Source organism: Anomaloglossus baeobatrachus (genome assembly GCF_048569485.1).
Source record: "Anomaloglossus baeobatrachus isolate aAnoBae1 chromosome 3 unlocalized genomic scaffold, aAnoBae1.hap1 SUPER_3_unloc_1, whole genome shotgun sequence".
In the NCBI taxonomy this organism is placed as follows: Eukaryota; Metazoa; Chordata; class Amphibia; order Anura; family Aromobatidae; genus Anomaloglossus; species Anomaloglossus baeobatrachus.
In genome coordinates, this window is record NW_027441780.1 from 779,801 (window position 1) to 801,241 (window position 21,441).

General features: G+C 45.6%; 2 protein-coding genes across 2 annotated transcripts in view; both read right to left on the bottom strand.

The window, feature by feature from the left end:
* The window catches only part of LOC142258701 (uncharacterized), a 279,057-nt gene that overhangs the window by 224,967 nt on the left and 32,649 nt on the right, over positions 1–21,441 (bottom strand). The gene's annotated exons all lie outside the window — the stretch shown is intronic.
* The window catches only part of LOC142258696 (uncharacterized), a 226,680-nt gene continuing 213,595 nt past the window's right edge, over positions 8,357–21,441 (bottom strand). Inside the window, exon 4 of the mRNA XM_075331317.1 lies at positions 8,357–9,816. Coding sequence (XP_075187432.1) covers positions 8,459–9,816 — 1,358 coding nt within the window. The 3' untranslated portion in view covers positions 8,357–8,458. The remainder of the gene's footprint in view (positions 9,817–21,441) is intronic.

Here is a 21,441-nt window from a genome sequence, read left to right on the forward strand (position 1 = left end):
TAAGATACATAAAAATTTACAGAAACCCCCAGGATGTCCCATAGTGGCCTCCACAGAGTCCATCCTCTCTCCTTTGGCCATTACTTTAGATAAAATGCTGACACCTCTGATTCCCCTGATACCTTCATATTTGAAGGATACTTCAGACATTCTTTCACATATTAGGAACCTCACCTCCATATCACCCGACTGCCTACTTGTGACCCTTGATGTGGATAGCCTTTACACCAGCATTGAGCAGAGTGACGGTATTCAAGCGGTTGATTGGTTCCTGGAACGACATAAAATTTTCTCCCCAACACAACACACTTTTTGCATGGACCTACTCCAACTAGTACTGGGACACAATTTCTTCCTCTTTGAGGACCAATTCTACATGCAGCAGCGGGGTACAGCCATGGGGTCAAATATGGTGCCTCCATACGTAAATATTTATATGGCACACTTTGAGGATACATTCATATACAATCATCCACTTTGGACAAAACACGCCATTATCTGGAAACGATATATCGATGATATTTTTGTCATCTGGCATGGAGACACCGATTCCCTCAAACTCTTCCATCATGACATTTGCTACTTTAGGCCTGGCCTAACGTTTACTGTACACAGTGACCCTGTCCAAATCAACGTCTTGGACAGTATGGTTTCATTATCACTTGAGGGTAATATCAGTACGGATCTTTACGTCAAACCTACTGATAAAAACAGTCTTTTACTATACTCAAGCTGCCATCCCTCACACATCAAGAAGGCTTTACCCATTTCAGAACACAGGAGGATAGAGAGGATTGTCTCCGACCCCCAACAACAGATATCACAATTCCATGTAATGGGTAACAAATTCATTTCACGAGGCTACCCTGCTACCATTGCATACAATCGGTCATCCCGTACCCATGAACAGGATACTATTAAACCCCGCATTACATGCGTCCAAACCTACCACCCCTTTTCACCTATCTTTAGAGGCATCAATTCCAAACACTGGCCACTTCTCCAAAAGGCATACCCTTCAATCACTGAATTCTGTACACCTTCTCTATTCTGTCACAAGAGACCAAGGAACCTCAGGGACAATCTGATCAAAGCGGACATAGGATCAGGAACCCAATCACACCAGACCTTCCTAGGGACCCCCAAAATGGGCAATTTCCCTTGCTTGCACTGCCTCCAATGCAACAATCTTACCAAGGGAAACACATTTACACACCCTCATACAGGTAAAACCTTTCCCGTTAGAGGTTTTTATACCTGTGAATCTTCATTTGTGATATACCTCATCAAGTGTCCATGCGGTCTTGGATATGTCGGGGAGACTACCCAACATATCCGGGACCGCATAAGTAAACATAAATCTACCATTCGGTGCAGGCAACTTCTACTGCCCATTCCGCATCACTTTCATATAGCCCATCATACAGTGGCCCAACTGAGGTTTCAGGTTATTGAGCACATCCCGTACATGCGTAGAGGGGGTGACAGAATCCGCAAATTAAAAGAAAGAGAAGCCTTTTGGATTTTCGCGCTGGGCACCCTCGAACCTAAGGGGTTAAATCGCGATTACGAGGTCTATTATTAAATTAGGTTACCCCTTGTTTTTCTCAACTTCTTCTGATTATGTTTTTTTACATTTTACTGTGCATAATAAGTTAATGTAACTGGCATATGTAATTGTTGTGACTGCCATATTTATGCATCCCGTGACGGTATGTGATATTATATGTATCTGCAATTTTCCCTTATACTAGGATACAATTAATTCCATTTTCCCATTTTTCTAGGCTCCTTTCACCATGTGACCCACCTGCTCTTCACAAACCATCCACTGGTTCACTTTTCCTTTAAGAAGTCACTTGAACTGCACATTACCTATATCCTGCACTGCATAGGTCATTATAAGGTTAGACTCCTTTTCCCCTGCAGCTCTATCACCACTCACCACCTTACTGCGCAAGCGCGGAACAGCGCTGCAGTTCCACCATCCACCACCGTCATCTCTGAACACTGTGTCATAGCGCGCTTCCGCTATGCGCATGCGCGGACGATATAGTTCTGCTCATGCGTGAGCATGCGTGCCACCAAACCAATGATGCGTTCCACTTCCAAATCAGGAAGTACACGCAGGTGAGTAGCATCCCTCCCTCTGCAGCTCCTTTATAAACCCTGAGCCATCATAATGCAGGTGCAGTTGCCAGCCAGGACCCTGTCCCTACGGACGCAGGTTTGTACTGTCCACCACATGGATTCTCACGTTGTCATTATAGATCACATACTCAGTGTAGTTCACTGTATATTTCTCTTGAATGTAGGCACTGTCCATATGCTCCAGAACTGCTTCTTGACCTCTGCGTTGTAAGGTACTGTGTCTCTTATATACTACTCCCTGTCCCACGTTTCAGCCTCTCATTGCCCCCTCTTTTTACCTTCACACAGAAATCCCCCAGGGAATGTCTTGGACTACATAACCTTATTCTTAACGTGATGTGATACCGGCTGAGGGTAATACATCATAACATGTATATTTAAGCCCACATGGGGTCATTGAATACCCGCCATATATTCACATTGCTCTCATTTTTATGCCCTCTTGACTAAAGGTTCCTTCTACTGCATCGGACATGTGGTCCCTTGATGTATGTTCCTTACTGTGATACAAAATAACACGGCTACAATTGTCCCCTCTACCTCACCCAGACAGGTACTCATTTAAGGTTTTTTTCCACCTCCTTCCCTGACGTGATTTTGATATAAGTACATATGGATACCTTATCCCCCTCTTTTTCTAGGCCATACCTACCCATATGGACATAATAGGCTATGTGACCACACAGTACTGAGCCTACCTTGGACATTTTGCCACATACGAGCAGGTACCATCTATGCCCCTTTATTCCACATTATGTTATACCGACAGTTACACTGTACCTCAATGCAGATCTCTCTCATATTTTGCATATTTTTCATTTAGACTATATACATAGTCTTTTCAGTCTAAAGACGTCATCACACGGTTCCTTCTGGCACAACTAGACCAGTTGTTTTGACATCCCCGTCTATCGCATACCTACAGGTATTGAGTATATGTCCCACGTTACATTGACGGTTACATCCTTTTACATAATCTGCTAATGGTTCTTACATGTTTTTTCATCTAGACCATATGTATAGTGTTCACCCGTCTATGACGACATCATACTGTTCCTCTTAGTGCAACACGATCACTGGTTCTAATGTTTTAGGTATGTTCACGTGTCAGATACTTCTCGTCTCTTTTACTCATCCTTGATGAAATGTATTCATTAGACCTATTGTTATTCAGGCATCTTTGTAAACTCTATACTTGGAAGTTTTGTGCTAATATTTGTATTTCTGATGTACAGATGAGATTTATCTACATCATGTTCATGTAATGTGATGTTTTTTCATGTCATGTCCTGATATTGACTATTGTACCATTTTTGTTTGTAACACTCTGTATAGATTTCTTTTTTTCTCACTAGTCTGATAAGAGCCCTTGAGAAAGGTCCTATTAGGACCGAAACGTTGGGACAGTATTTTATGATTCAAAAAAATTATGTTCAGCACCATCCAAGGTCTTTTTTCATATTCTTTTATGGTGTGTCGGAGGTCTTTTTGTGATTTATTGAATCTTGCAAGTGACCATCTGGATGATCCAGGGAGGCATGGGAGAAGGTCATGTGGTCAAGTGAGACCAAAATAGAATTAGTATTAGAGCATTGAAGATGGGTCGTGGCTGAGTCTTTCAGCATGATGATGACCCGAAACACACAGACAGGGCAACTAAAGACCTGAGCCTAATAGATAATCTTTGGAAGGAACTGAAACTCAATGCAGCCCAGTGACAGCCGAGAAACCTAAAAGATCTGGAGAAGACCTATATGGAGGAGTGAACCAAAATCCCTGCTGCAGTGTGTGCAAACTGGGTCAAGAACTGTAGGAAACGTCTGACCTCTGTAACTGCAAACAAAGGTTTCAAAATTGTCCACGTATCAAATTCGAATATTGTAAGAGTAAGCTTCTTACCTTTGGATAAGGCTTGAGTTGCCATTCTGCGGAAGGGAAGGTGGCTGGATCAGCGGTTCTCAGGAATAGTGGGTCGCTGTTCAGGCACCAGATTTTGTTGTCGCCATTTGCATAGGACATATAAGATTTTGTGTGTGTGGTCCTAATTAAATTATAAAGATCAAGTATGTGTGACACCTTGGCCTATCAGGACGTCACAGGATATTGTGCAATCTGCCCTTCTGCGCAGTACCCAACTCCTCCTTGGTTACGGGTCCCTAACAAACTGTGTTGCCAAGAACAGCTAAGTAAAATCCTAGGAACACTCTGCACCACACCCACCAGTGGTCGGCCTGAGTGGAATAGGGCCGCCCACTTGGGGGGGTGGGTTAAGCAGGGGTCAGGTGCAGTCAGTTGAGGAGTAGTGTTGAAGGAGAGAGGAGGTCAGGAGCAGGGCTCCTTGAGACTACTAGGTGGCAGACGGTCTGGGCCTGGTAGGAGCTGGAACCCCCGGTTGCAGGGGATCGTGACAAGGGGCATGGAACTGCTGAGGAGGGCAGCCGACGGCCTTGTGCCACCTCCGGGCAGGGGCCAGGGCACGGCAGGGTACAAGGAACCTAGGGCAGGGAGTAGCTTCAGGCACCCTGTGAATTCACCCGACGAGGATGGAGCCTTCAAGATCCGTTCTCCACCCGCTCCAAAATCAGGGTACTAGCGCAACGAGGGGGATAGGACTTTCCACATATACGGTCCAGGAAATCCCAAGCGTGAACCCTGAGAGCAAGCTCACCCAGTTAGCCATACTGGTGAGCGGGACCCGACTAGTTCTATACTACAGGGATTCAACAAGAGTAAAGACACAGTGCCATGAAAGGGTTACAGACCAACAAGCAACACCAGCAAAACGGGACCCAAAACGTGCTCCCCCAGCGGCAGCGGTGTTCAGAACTTTGGTTTACAAGTTGTCGGTGTCAGCGTTATTGCACTGAGCGAGTACGCAGTGACCCTTAACTCCCCAACGGCACTCCCCCGTCATCATCACCGAGTCCCGGGGCATTCCCCCTACCCATGGAGGGGTTAAACACCTGGATGCTCACCCCAACGCCATTGGGTACTCCCATCAGCAGCGGTGGTACTCCACCTTACCACACACTGTGGGTGGCGTCATGAAACATAGACTTTTCTTTAGCCGACCCCCAGCTATTATGGCGACCCATCTGCAGCCAACGATAACATTGCTGGGGGCGTTGGATATGTGGAACGTTGTACCCCATAGGCTGCGTGCTGCGAATGCTGCGGTCAAAGATCGAAAAGTTAACAGCAGTGGGTGAAGCTTACCTCCACTGAATAAAACAGATATCATAAGCTGGCAATAATGGAGACTCGGCTTCTGAGCCAGCAAGAAGTAATAGGATGTAATAATACGTTACATATCAAGAAGGGGTTAAAGAAAACCTGGCAGCTACAAAAACACCATTTACCTGCAGATATAGTGGTAATCTGAGTACCTAGCATTTAAATGATATCTATTTGGTTTATTGGAACAGTGTGTGACGCTAGTCACTGCACGGACAAGCTGTTAGGCAGGGTTACCAAACGTTCCAGGGACAGACACAAAGAGAGCATGCCGTGAACTAAGTGGAAAGACAAAGGCGTAGTCAGGTCTGGGGTCAGAATACCAGGAGGATAGTGGATCAGGGAAAATGAATGGTCAGAGGAGGTCTAATGTCTGGCAGCTATAGATCAGAACACAGCACAGATAACCGAGGACCAGTGTCATGTGATGTTCAGGCCCACATTCACGGGATGCCGCCGCGGCGGACTCTGTTCACAGGCAACCTGATCTTAGTTGCTCAGCCTCAGCTGAGTCTTTTCAACTGCTTTCCAGTCCTGCAGGAGTTAATTCTTGTGGAGTGGTGTGTGGCTCCTTGAGACTCAGGGGGCTAATTTCTATTCATCGGTCTTCTCCGTATTTAAGGTTTGTGAGTCTGTTTGTTACTGCAGATGATACCTTCAGCTTATGCTCCTGTGATTCCGGTCTTTGTGGTGATCCTATTCTTGGTGACTAGTAGTTTACTGTTTGAGTGGAGTGGAAGTTCCCCCGTTGTTCATTTACTTCTTTCCTTATACTTTATTCCCTCCCATACATGTATTGTCTCTCCTTTGTGTGCAGTGGTTATGAGTTTTGTTTTTTTCCTGTGTCTGTGGTATTTGTGGGGTTTGCATCTCCACTCTCGATGAGGGGGTGTTAGATCAGGGTTTGGAAAGGAGTTAGGGTTTTGCTGGCGGTCCAGACCTGGATACCATCAAATCTACCTCTGGGATAAGAGAGAGCACAAGGTCCCTAGTCTGAGGACCAGTTTCTGGGGTCCCTGCTCCAGTTACCCCAACACCTCCGTGATACCCTGGTTTTGGGACTAACTACTCAGCTGAGTAGTAACTGATCAATCACTCAAAACCGGGAGCCCCGAAGATAGCAAGCACCTCCCAGTTTCAGATTGGACAGCTGAGCTGTCGCTCAACAAACTAACAGCTTGGCATGGCCCTGATTCCATACGGAGGCATAATTGTCACTCACTGCGTCCAAGACAGCGGAGAGATTGTTCATCAGAACAAAGAATGACTGGAACACCTGTATGTGAGAATTAGGTGCTAGCTCAGAAATACATGACTATAATAAAGATAATAAGCTGCACACTAACCACTATAAAAATGTAAACATGAAAATGGTAAAGCATTACTACTATAGGGATACTATGAAGAATGAAAAATACATTTAGCTATCTGGAAACAATGAAATACATGAAAAATGTATTGCAAAACTGCTATGAATATTTGAAAGTAGGAGAGATGTTTAGCAAATGTATTGATCAATGCAAGTGAGCCCGAAAACCAACCTCAAGGTAATCTCTAATTTTTCGGCAACCTAACTTCAATGCCTCTCTATGTGCTATTAAAATCTGCAAGTATGGGCAGACAGGCTCCTGGCTATATAGGATCATGAATAGAGTCTGTTAATAGGGCGGGGTTCTCAGTCGGAAAAAACTGCATGCTAATCAGAAAAAAGACTGACTGGAACACCTGTGTGTGAATTAGGTGCTAGCACAAAAATACATGACTATAATACTATAATGCACATATAGGTGTTCCAGTCAGTCTTTTTTCTGATTAGCATGCAGTTTCTTCTGACTGAGAACCCCGCCCTACTACCAGATTAGGTTGCTGAAAAATTAGAGATTACCTTGTCCTTGGTTTTTGGGCTCATTTGCATTGATCAATACATTTGCTAAACATCTCTCCTACTTTCAAATATTCATAGCAGTTCTGCAATACCATTTTTCATGTATTTCATTGTTTCCAGATAGCTAAAGGTATTTTTCATTGTTCATAGTATCCCTATAGCAGTAATGCTTTACCATTATTCATGTTTATACTTTTATAGTGGTTAGTGTGCAGCTTATTATCTTTATTATAGTGGAGAGATTGTGACACAGTAACTGCAAGGAGAAAATGCAGATACTTTCTCCCAGCAGCTGCTCACATCCAGTCACCAGCACAGTGGGAGAGGCTGTAACAGTCACCACTTACTAGGTAGTGGGCGCACAGTAATCAACCCTCTTGTTCCTTGGCTGACAGCCTGTGAGTGGTGTTACTGTTTCCCGCACTGCATCGGTGACTGTATACGAGTAACTTCATTTTCTCCTTGCAGCTGGGAGTGTGACTGTTAGTTAATGGTGATTCTTCCCTGAGGAGGGTTACCTGTGGAAAGGTCTCTACTCCGTTCATCACTCCGCACATCCATTTCTCCTTTTCCCCTGTACACACCCCCCCTTTCAATTCGAGTGACCACGCGACCCCTGGGTCCAGAAACCTCTCGATCCACCGCGGATCCGGATCCGAGCAGCCCCGCTGCTGAAACGGGGGCGGTACATATGTATATATTGGAGACCCCCCTATGAGACAAAGTATCAGGAGTAGCTCTCCCTTTGTCTCAAACAAATAAAAGATTATATCATCGTCACTCATTTATATAAGACTATATAAACTTTTTAGTTTCACATTCCTGAACTTCACTTAAAGAAACTGAAACTATACAAGTCCTTATCTAAAGTAAACAAAGGTCTCTGCTGCATTACACCAGGGGAAACACAGCACAGGCTCTTACAGAAATACAAAATGGAGTGTAGATTTAACAAAACGGACTCTGCTCTCATTCAAGCAATACACAAATGGAAGAATAAAGTGTACAGCTTGGCTATAAAAAAAATAAATTTCTGGCCAGCAAAAATTAAAAAAAATGTGTTAACAGATGAATAGTTGTAAATGATCCATTATAAAAAGTACAAACTGTAATGACATAAAATTAACTCTTTATTAACAGATAGTAAAAGTCTATTAATATTAACTAAAACAGACATTCTATTCATGACTATGGCTTCACTCCTGTGTGAATTCTCTCATGTGAAATAAGATTTGATTTCCGAACAAAATATTTCCCACATTCTGAACATGAATATGGCTTCTCTCCTGTGTGAATTCTCGCATGTTTAACAAGATTTGATTTCTGTGCAAAACATTTCCCACATTCTGAACATGAATATGACTTCTCTCCTGTGTGAATTCTCGCATGTTTAACAAGATTTGATTTCTGTGCAAAACATTTCCCACATTCTGAACATGAATATGGCTTCACTCCTGTGTGAATTCTCGCATGTTTAACAAGATATGATTGGTCAGCAAAACATTTCTCACATTCTGAACATGAATATGGCTTCACTCCTGTGTGAATTCTCGCATGTTTAACAAGATCTGATTTCAAAGCAAAACATTTTCCACATTCTGAACATGAATATGGCTTCTCTCCTGTGTGAATTCTCTCATGTTTAACAAGCTCTGATTTCAAAGCAAAACATTTCTCACATTCTGAACATGAATATGGCTTCTCTCCTGTGTGAATTCTCACATGTTTAACAAGATTTGATTTCAAAGCAAAACATTTCCCACATTCTGCACATGAATATGGCTTCTCTCCTGTGTGAATTCTCTCATGTGTAATGAGAGCTAATTTCTGAGCAAAACATTTCTCACATTCTGAACATGAATATGACTTCTCTCCTGTGTGAATTCTCGCATGTTTAACAAGATTTGATTTCTGTGCAAAACATTTCCCACATTCTGAACATGAATATGGCTTCACTCCTGTGTGAATTCTCGCATGTTTAACAAGATATGATTGGTCAGCAAAACATTTCTCACATTCTGAACATGAATATGGCTTCACTCCTGTGTGAATTCTCTCATGTTTAACAAGATCTGATTTCTGTGCAAAACATTTCCCACATTCTGAACATGAATATGACTTCTCTCCTGTGTGAATTCTCTCATGTGTAACAAGATCTGATTTCTGTGCAAAACATTTCTCACATTGTGAACATGAATATGGCTTCTCTCCTGTGTGAATTCTCGCATGTTTAACAAGATATGATTGGTCAGCAAAACATTTCTCACATTCTGAACATGAATATGGCTTCACTCCTGTGTGAATTCTCGCATGTTTAACAAGATGTGATTTCAGACCAAAACATTTCCCACATTCTGCACATGAATATGGCTGCTCTCCTGTGTGAATTCTCTCATGTGTAATGAGAGCTAATTTCTGAGCAAAACATTTCTCACATTCTGAACATGAATATGGCTTCTCTCCTGTGTGAATTCTCGCATGTTTAACAAGATTAGATTTCAAAGCAAAACATTTCCCACATTCTGAACATGAATATGGCTTCACTCCTTTGTGACTTTCCCTTCCCTTAGCATTCTGTGTTGAACTCCTGGTACCGTCATCTGCCATAAAGAAAATTGAAGTTAAAAGCTTTTAATAATATAACCTCAAAACATACACATAGACACACATAAATCCATACAAATTCCAAAGTGTGTAGTGTTCTACTTTAAAAGGCCTATGTGACAGAAAATACCCAAAATGACATTTTAAAAACTGCACCCTTCGAAGTGCTCAAAACAACATTCAATAAAACATATCTACAAAAGCATATCCAGTGGCACTCAATAATATAAGGATACTTTGGCATTGCATTACTGCTGTAGAAATATTAGAAAAAAGGGATTAATACATAGGCAATGAGAAACACAATGCGACATCGCTAGCAATCTCGTTAGCGATGTGAAATTTGAGATCGCAAGTGCGATCTTTCGAAATCGCACATGCGTAAAATGACCTATGTGCGACATCGAAAGATCGATCTAGAATTTCACATCGCTAATGAGATCGCTAGCGATGTCGCAGTGTGTAAAGTACCCTTAAAATGACGTAGGCATTGCATTACTGCTTTAGAGATATTTGCAAAGTGAGATTCTTAGTTTATGTATTGACCAATCCATGTGAGCCCGATAACCTTGACAAGCACCTGACCAAGCACTCTTCCCAATAGCAAGGGTGTGTCCACCATCTTATTTAGCCAGGAACCAGACATGCAGATTTTTAATCACACATAGAGGCATTTAAGGTTAGCTTCATAATATAATGAGATCACCTTGTCGAGGTTATCCGGCTCACATGGATTGGCCAATACATAAGCTAAGAATCTCTCTTTGCAAATATCTCTGAAGCAGTAATGCAATGCCTATGTCTTTTTACTCATTTTTCACATTAGCTATGTATTTATCCCTTTTTTTGTAATATTCCTACAGAAGTAATGCAATGCCAAAGTACACTTTAAATGCATCACAGAAATTAAAAAAATGTGGAAGGAAAAACATAAACATTTTAAATTTTTCCCACAAAAGTGTTGCTTTAACCACAAATTTTCATTTTCCCAAGGGTAAGATGAGAAAATAGACCATATAATTCTGTTGTGCAATTTCTCGTGTGTACGCCAATACCCCAGGACTTGGAAGGGAAGGAGCAACATTTGACTATTGGAGAACAAAATTGGCTGAAATAGAGGATGCCATGTCACGTTTGTAAAGCCCTTGATGTGCCTAAACAGTGGAATCACACCCCACAAATTATCTCATTTTGAAATCTACACCACTGAAGGAATGTATCTAGAGGTGTGGAGATCATAGGAGTACCCTTATATAGGGCAAAGGGTCTTTAGCAGACCCCCAGCTATTATGGCGACCCATATGCACCCAATGATAAATGTTGCTGGGGGCGTTGGATATGTGGAACGTTGTACCCCATAGGCTGCGAGCTGCAAATGCTGCTGTCAAAGATCAAAAAGTTAACAGCAGTGGGTGAAGCTTACCTCCACTGAATAACTCAAGCATCTTCTGCTGGCAATAATGGAGACTCAGCTTCCGAGCCCGCAAGAAGCAATAGGATGTAATAATATGTTACATATCGAGAAGGGGTTAAAGAAAACCTGGCAGCTACAAAAACACCATTTACCTGCAGATATAGTGGTAATCTGAGTACCTGGCATTTAAATGATATCTATCTGGTTTATTAGAACAGTGTGTGACACTAGTCACTGCATGGACAAGCCGTGAGGCAGGGTTATCAAATGTACCGGGGTCAGATACAAAGAGAGCATGCCGTGAACTAAGGGGAACGACAAAGGCGTAGTCAGCTCTGGGGTCAGAATATCAGGAGGATAGCGGATATGGGCAAATGGATGGTCAGAGGAGGTCCAAGGTCTGGCAGCTATAGATCAGAGCACGATAACCAAGTCCCACATTCGCAGGGAGCCGCGGTGGCGACGGACTCTGTTCACAGGCAACCTGAAATTAGTTGCTCAGCTTCAGCTGAGTGTTTTACACTGTATTCCTGTCCTGTGAAGTGGTTTGTGGCTCCTTGAGACTCACGGGGCTAATTTCTATTCAGCTGTCTTCTCCCTATTTAAGGTTTGAGATATTACTTGTTACTGCAGATGATACCTTCAGTTTATGCTCCTGTGATTCCGGTCTTTGTGGCGATCCTTTGTGGGGTTTGCATCTCCACTCCTGGTGGGGGGGAGAGGGGGTGTTAGATCAGGGTTTTGGACAGGAGTTAGTGTTACGCTGGCAGTCCAGACTTGGATACCATCAAGCCTACCCCTGGGATAAGGGACAGCACAAGATCCCTAGTCTGAGGGCCTGTTTCAGGGGGGTGTCTCTTCTCCAGTTACCCCGACACCTCCATGATACCCTGGTTTTGGGATTAACTACTCAGCTAAGTAACTGATCAATCACTCAGAACAGGGAACCCATGAAGAAACCAAACAACTCCCAGTTTCAGATTGGACAGTTGAGCTGTAACTCAATAAACTAACAGCTTGGCACGGCCCTGATTCCATAGAGAGGCAAAATTGTCACTCACTGCGCCCAAGACAACGGAGAGATTGTGACACAGTGTCTGCAAGGAGAAAATGCAGTTACATTCTCCCAGCAGCTGCTCACTTTCAGCCTCTCCTACTATGCTGGTGACTGCAACAGTCACCACTCACTACATAGTGAGTGCACAGTAATCAACCCTCTTGTTCCTTGGCTGACAGCCTGTGAGCGGTAAGTGTTACTGTTTCCCGCACTGCATCGGTGACTGTATACGAGCAGCAGCAGGGAAAATGTAACTTTATTTTCTCCTTGCAGCTGGGAATGTGACTGTTCTCTTTGTTATTTAATGGTGACTCTTCACTGAGGAGGGTTACCTGTGGAAAGGTCTCTACTCCGTTCATCACCCCGCACATCCATTTCTCCTTTTTCCATTGTGTCTGCAGCGTTCTGCATATCTTTTCCCTGAATTTCAAAGCTGTAAAATAAATAATGTAAAAGTTACGGACAGAAGGAAAAGTCATGTGGAAGGTTCTAGATGGACGCTTCTGCTTCCAGAGCCGTGTGGCCCCTGAGACCAATCCATGCATAGCCTCTACGCCTCCTACATCCCCCGTGCTGCCCCAGAGTCAGTTCAGCAGGGATAGAAGCAGACGTGGCAGGGTCCACTTAGTGTGGTACATTATGACATTGGGATTTCCTTCATTGTCTTCACAATTTGGACGCCCTAATGCTTATTTTTCTGTCATTTTATAATTGTTTTAGTCAACAATGTTGTATTTTTGAAAGCTTTCTTTTTGAGGTACATTAGTTTTATTCAATTTTTTTTTCTTTAAAGTTGTCCGACATAAGCGCAAACATTTTTTGTAAGCTATTCTGTGCTGTATTGTCATATAACGCTACATGCACACGCTGCAGTTTTTTTCTGCACACAAACTGCAACCAAAACTGCACCTTGTCAGAGTGAGCCTGGAAATGTCCCAAAAACGCGTGTATTGTAGGTGCGTTTTTAGTCATTGCGTTTTTTTTGAAGGAGAAACGAAATATGATAGGAAAGGATAACAGATAGATAGCTAGAATACATGATAAATAGTAAAAAATAGAATGAATAGCTAGATGGATAGATAATAAGAACATATAGATTAGATAATAAGAAAGAACAGAAAGAATACATAGAAAGAAATAATTTTGGAGGGGGGGTAAAAAAAAAAAAAAATAACATGAGATCCCCCCATTTTTCAGATACAGTACAGGAACCGCAGCAGCTGCAACCCTCAGCTCTCTGCTGTACCTTGGCTAGTTATGAAAAATAGAGGGGATCCCACACGTTTTTTTATTATTTGATTAAAAAAAAAAAAAAATGACGTGAGATCTCCTCATTTTTCTAATACCAGCCCAGGTGCAGCAGACAACTGGAGGCTGATAATATTAGGGTGGAAAGGGCCATCGTTATTTGGCCCTTTCCAGCCTAACAATAGCAGCCCACAGCCGCCCTAGAAGTGGCATATCCATAAGATGCGCAAATTCTGGCGCTGGACTCGGCTCTTCCCGTTGCCCTGGTGCGGTAGCTATCGGGGTAATAAGGGGTTAATGGCAGACCATAGCTGCCACTAAGCCCTAGGTTAGTGATGTTATGCGTCTATGAGACACCCCACATCACATAAAAAAAGCCACCTTCTTTCACCACTTTATTAACCCCCTAAACACCCCTCGAGATCCAAAGTAATCCACACGAGGTTCCACGAGGCTTCCAGCTCTGCTACATCCCTGTCCTGTCACAGCCAGCGGTCATACAGCATGGCTGCCAGCTGTGAGTGTGGACAGAGCCGCAGCGATCAGAATGAACTAGGGTGAATTCCTGACGTCACAGCTACAGCTACAGCAGTACAGCAATGACATCAGAGGTTCACTGTGGTTCAAGCCTGATGTCCTCCAGCTGTCACAGAAAACCACCCGAGTGTCAGCGGTGCCATCACTCAGGTGTTTGCTGTCACAGTTTGAGTCCTCATCCGCTGATAGTACAGCACTGAAGAGAGTCGCTCTATGTAGACACGCCCACCGCGGCTGTGATTGGTTGCAGTTAGACAGCTGTCCCTCAGCATGGGGCTCGTCTGACTGCAACTAATCAATCACAGACAGGGGGAGGAATCAAAATGTATGAGGCTAATGAGCGGGTCCGGAAAAAGATGAGAGGCGGGGGAGCAGTGTGACAACCGTAATCGGTGAGTATGTACTGCTTGGGGAGAAAGAGAGAGAGCGCAAGAGAGACAGAGAAACCAACACAGGCACCGACATGTCAAATTCACTCCAGCATTGATTTTGTCATTCTGGAATTAAGTTGGTGAGCTGCGTTTCTGTTGACAAAACCGCACGTAAAACTCATACAAAATGCACCAATTTGATAGCATGCATTTTCCTTGCCTTTTTGATGCCCTCATTGATTTCAATGGGTGACAAATGTTGACAAAAACAAACGCAGTTTATTTGTCAGCGGTTTTGTCAAAAGTTTGTGAAAAAAAGATGCAGCATATTCATTCTTTCTTGCAAGGTGCACATTACAAATCTGACTTCTCATAGACTTTGCTGGGAAGTCAGAGGTCAGAAAGTTCTGCCAACAAAACTGCACCAAAAAACGCGTCAAAAACACTACAAAAACGCAGCGTGCGCATGTAGCCTAAATCACCCCTACATTTTTTTCTTTTTTAACTTTTTTTTCCTCTTGAATTATCCCTTCATTCTCTGCAGACAGGTTATTTACCTTCAGCTCAACCAAACATGAAAACTTCCTATGCCGAACTCACAGTCAGAGCTGGCCCCACCCGGCCTCAGTATCCAGCCTCGCCCTCTTCCCACCCTCTGCACACTTATTAGGCTATGTTCACATTTCCGCTATTTAGTATCCGTCATATTCTGCCGCTGATAAACAACGCAATCCGTTTGGCGGATTCCGTTGTTTCCCATAGACTTGTATAAGCGGCGGATTGTGACTGATGCCATTGCGTTGCATCTGCCGTGCAACTGATCAGTCGTGGAACGTCGGGCAGCAGGAACGCAACATGTAACGTTTTTTTGAGCAGCGGAATCCTTTTGATTTCACTGCGCATGGTCAAATTTTGTGTTTAATTATTCAAACCAACGTCTCTCTCGGCGGCCGAATGATCAGCTGATCACCCGGCTGCCGGCTACTGTGAGCGATCAGCTGATCACCCGGCTGCCGGCTACTGTGAGCGATCAGCTGATCACCCGGCTGCCGGCTACTGTGAGCGATCAGCTGATCACCCGGCTGCCGGCTACTGTGAGCAATCAGCTGATCACCCGGCTGCCGGCTTCTGTGAGCGATCAGCTGATCACCCGCCTTCTGTGAGCGATCAGCTGATCATTCATAATAGCCGGCCGCTGGTTAAACAGAAAAAAAAACTAAAAAAAAACAAACGGATCGTTGTTTTGCAGAATCAGTCACATCAGTTGTGCCACTATCTGCAACGCATCCATTGCATCAGTCACACAACTGATTGTGACGGATGCAAAACAACGGAAGTGTGAACATAGGCTTAGCTGTCAGTATTCAGGCCAGCACTGACCTGTTATCACTCTAGCATTGGAAATAACAGCCCCATATCGGGCTCTGCACCCCCCCCACCACACACATCAGGCTCTGCACCCCCCCACCACACACATCGGGCTCTCCACCCCCCCCACCACACACATCGGGCTCTGCACCCCCTCCACCACACACATCGGGCTCTGCACCCCCCCACCACACACATCGGGCTCTGCACCCCCCCCACACACACACACAGACACACACACACACACATCGGGCTCTGCACCCCCCCACACTCACATCGGGCTCTGCACCCCCCACACACACAAACACACACACATCGGGCTCTGCACCCCCCACACACACAAACACACACACATCGGGCTCTGCACCCCCCCCCACACACACACACACACACACACATCGGGCTCTGCACCCCACACACACACACACACATCGGGCTCTGCACCCCCACACACACACATCGGGCTCTGCACCCCCCCCCCACACACACACACACACACACACACCGGGCTCTGCACCACCCCCCACACACACCGGGCTCTGCACCACCCCCCACACACACCGGGCTCTACACAACCCCCACACACACCGGGCTTCCCCCCCAACACACACACACATTGGGCTCTGCACCCCCCCACACACATTGGGCTCTGCACCCCCCACACACACACACACACACACACACACACACACACATCGGGCTCTGCACCCCCCCACACATATCGGGCTCCCCCCCACACACCGGGCTCTACACCCCCTCACACATATCGGGCTCCCCCCCCACACATAGGGCTCTGCAACCCCCCACACACATAGGGTTCTGCACCCCCCTACACATCTGGCTCTGCACCCCTCCCCACACATCGGGCTCTGCACACACCCCCCACATGGTGCTCTGCATACCCACACCCACCGTGTAGGGAACACACACTTACCTCTCCTCGGTCCCTACCGCTGCTCCTCGTTCGTCCACTGTCTGTGCTCGGGACATATCAGCACAGTAGTGACGTCACTGCTGTCCTGAACTGTCAGAGCAGACAGCGGGACAGTGATGAGAAGCAGCGAGGTGCTGCCTGTCATCTGTGCTTTCAAATGTATTAACATCTGTGATGCCGATACATTTGAACGTGCAATCCTGAGCAGGGGGCTCGGTGCTGGAGGTGACCGCACGGTAGCCACCACCAGGTGCCTTCCCCCCAGCTCACGGGCCCCACAGCAGTGGAAGGGGAGAGGACGGAGTGTGGGGAGGGTGCGGGGGAATGTGTGGGAGGATGCGGAGGAAAGGGGGCGGGGACTCCACGCACTGTACCTGCCCAGCAAGGAGGCTACATGACGTCGACTGTGATGCCCGTCGACAAGGCAGAACATAAGCTCCTGCACTTGTTATCCTGACATCCACAGGAAGCAGCAAAATCACAGCAGCAGCGGTCACATGACCGCTCTGAGCCAGGGGAGAGGGGCTGTCAGCAGGGCAGGTAGGGACTTACTGTCTACTTACCTGCCCTAATGTAGCCCAATAGTGTAATTACAAAAAAAGGCAAAATAAGCCGGATAACCCCTTTAAGAGGGTGGACAGAGGCGTACAAAGAAATCATCAGCCGACTACTGTGAGCGACCAGCTGATCGCCCGGTGGGCGGCTACTGTGAGCGATCAGCTGATCGCCCGGTGGGCGGCTACTGTGAGCGATCAGCTGATCGCCCGGTGGGCGGCTACTGTGAGCAATCAGCTGATCGCCCGGTGGGCGGCTACTGTTAGCAATCAGCTGATCGCCCGGTGGGCTTCTACTGTGAGCAATCAGCTGATCGCCCGGTGGGCAGCTACTGTGAGCAATCAGCTGATCGCCCGGTGGGCGGCTACTGTGAGCAATCAGCTGATCGCCCGGTGGGAGGCTACTGTGAGCGATCAGCTGATCACCCGGCAGCCGCCTTCTGTGAGCGATCAGCTGATCACCCGGCACCCGCCTTCTGTGAGCAATCAGCTGATCACCCGGCAGCCGCCTTCTGTGAGCGATCAGCTGATCACCCGGCAGCCGCCTTCTGTGAGCGATCAGCTGATCATTCATAATTGCCGGCCGCTGGATAAGCAGTAAAAGAAAAAAAAAAAAAAAAAGGGATCGTTGTTTTGCAGAATCAGTCACATCAGTTGTGCCACTACCTGCAACGCATCCATTGCATCAGTCACACAACTGATTGTGACGGATGCAAAACAATGGAAGTGTGAACATAGCCTTAGCTGTAAGTATTCAGGCCAGCACTGACCTGTTATCACTCTAGCATTGGAAATAACAGCCCCATATCGGGCTCTGCACGCCCACACACACAGGGCTCTGCACACCCCCACACGCACATCGGGCTCTCCACCTGTTGCGGGCGGAGGAGGGGACGCTGCGCTCTCCCACTGCTCGGGTCCGGCTTGCTGCTGCAGCTGCTGCTCGGTGGTGGCTCGAGCGGTTTGCCGGATCCCGGGGACTCGAGCGGCGCTCCTCGCCCGTGAGTGAAAAGGGGATTGATATTGGGGATTTATTGTCCGTGACGCCACCCACGGTTGTGGTGATAATGGTGACACCACCGCTGCTCTAGACGGGGATCCCGGGAGCGGTGACAGGGAGAAGCTTGGTTGTTATGTCTCCCCTCCGTGGGTAGGGGGGTTGGTTGTCCCGGGGCCCGGTGATGAGGGTAGGGATGGTGATGCAGGCGGGCTACGGGGCCTGGCGAAGTGCAGGGTCGCGGGGGCAGCGCTGTGCCGTACAGCACGGGGGTACTCACTCAGCCTGAGATGATGACACAGTTCTCGGTAAAACACACGGCTGGATGGACGGGTCCCCCAGACGGCTGCAGTGTTTTTCCCCTGACCCCAGGTTGTTAGTGTAAGTCCTTCCTTTCACCTCCGTGCACGCTCCTCCTGCGCTCCGGTTTCCAGCTGGCTCCCCGCTTCAGTACCGGTGGGCCAACGCCCAGCCCCGGCTACCTGCGGTTCCACCAACTGTCTGGCCGGCTCCCTGCAGACGGCCACTACCGTCTGCCTCACTCTCTGCACGGGGGCCTTCGGCTCCAACCTAGGCCCCTGTCTGCTTCTGTCTCCCTGCAAACCTTCTCTCGTTCTCTGCCTGGACTACAAACTGTAAATTCAAAACACTGCACTCTCATCAGCATGAGGTAATAGTAAAAGAAAGTCAACAGATTCGTTTTTATCGTGCAAAAAAAGTGTCTTTATTTATGAATAAAGTAGGTGGGAGGGACTAAGGGACGTTTCGGCCCAGACTGGGCCTTCTTCATACCAAGTCACACTGGGAAAGGGTAAAGAAAAAGAAATCACTATTTACATATATCACAAGAAAAAAACAAAAAAGCATATCAACAGATCATATACATATATACATAATTACATGGAAAATCATGTCCTAGTTGTTGTGAACGGCACAGTAATAGCATCTCAGCAGTTAAAGTGACTCTCCAGTCCTCACAGTAAATGATGAAAAATAAAAAGGCAAGATCTGACAATGTATGAAAGGTTTGCATACCTCCAATCATAGATGAAGTAATATCACAGAGGGAATTTTTTTCTCTCTCTCTCCTTTTTAGGGGTTTTTTTGATATAGAAATGATGAGGAACTCCACCCAGGATAAAATGAATGTGGTAGTTGCAAAATGCAAGCCCTGCATATAGAGGCATGATTATGAAAGGGTGGTATTTCTATAAGGGGAGTAACACTATGGGGGAGGGGATAACGGATTAGCTTGCTCGTACTAGCAAATGAATAATTATAGGAATTTGTCCTTTTATATTGGGAGAGTTTAATGACTCGTAGTCCCTAAAGGATGAGAAAGTCTGCAGTCAGCAGGTAACAAATGATATGTGACACCCCCACGTAGTGGATCCCCTGCATATCATTACCTTAGGTTTATAGTAGGTGGATATGGTCACGTATAATGCACCTATGTCTACAAGCATAGGGGGCTTATTTGCATCTGTAATTACGGGGGATAAGTCTTAGTAACGACATTACATGCAAAAGGAGAATACAGCGGTGCGTAAAAGTTCATGAAGTGACACATATTACCTGTAGGCTTTAGGATAAGAATGTAGCAGTGGGTAAAGTATTCTTTACCTGCTTGAGCAATTTTGTTGTATACATCATCAAATGTCCCTGTGGACTATTGTATGTCGGGGAAACGATCCAACATGTCGGTGACCGCATTGCTAGCCATAAATCCACCATTAGGTGTGGAAAATTATGGCTACCTATTCCACACCATTTTCACGAAGCTAAGCATAACGTAGCGCAGTTGCGGTTTCAGGTCATTGATAAAGTTTATAGGCCCAGGCGCGGAGGAAATCATATTGAGCTTCTCAAAAAAAGAGAGAGCTTCTGGATCCATAAGCTACAAACCCTAGCACCTAAAGGTCTTAATAGAGAACTAGATTGGCTAGTATAATGATGGTACTGAACCTATGTATTTGCCCTAAACCGTACTAACTATGTTATGGTACATTTTTTACAGAAAACTTGAGAAATACTATCCTCACCTTTCCTTCTTCCATCGTTCACTCACTATTAGATGGTAACGTATAAAATCAGCACTTTCTATTCTTAGTCATATATAGATGGTAATGATAGTTCACTCTACTAGTATATTGGGACCCTTCCTTTTTTATGTGTTTTTTTTCCTAGGTCATACCTCAAAATATTTATATGTAAACTAATCACCACTGGTCTTTGACAAAATGAGGAAGTTATTATATTTTATATATATGCCTGTGTATTACATTGCAGTTGTCTTTATGTCCCTATACCTCCAAATGTTCTATACATTGCTGCCCTATATAGTGACTGGATAGATAATTTCCCCTCTGGTACCAACAGTCATTCACTACCAACAGACTGTCATACTCAGTGTCCGCCTCCTATCCCTACATTGATCCCTAACGACGCGCTGAGGATAAACATCCTCCCACGTCTATGTACGAATTTAACCCTACCGCGCATGCGCGGGCGCCTCTATTCACGGCTTAACGGTACCATCAATACACTAATAGTAGCGCAGATCGCCACTGCGCAGGCGCCGGCGTGTGCAGGCACTTCCGGGTTTGGGAGTTAAATAGCTCCCAAACCTGTTAACTCATTGCTCTAAGCCACAGTCTGGGAAGACGGCTGCAAAGGTATGCGATAATACTATCTGTCCCTAATCCATTCTACCTCCAATCTGATAACGCTTCACTCCTCAATCTGATAACACTTCACTCCTTCTGCTTTTCAGAGGACTCCATTACCCACTGCTACATTCTTATCCTAAAGCCTACAGGTAATATGTGTCACTTCATGAACTTTTACGCACCGCTGTATTCTCCTTTTGCATGTAATGTCGTTACTAAAGGCCCCGTCACACTAAGCAACATCGCTAGCAACATCGCTGCTAACGAACAACTTTTGTGACGTTGCTAGCGATGTTGCTGTGTGTGACATCCAGCAACAACCTGGCCCCTGCTGTGAGGTCGTTGGTTGTTGCTGAATGTCCTGGGCCATTTTTTAGTTGTTGCTGTCCTGCTGTGAAGCACAGATCGCTGTGTGTGA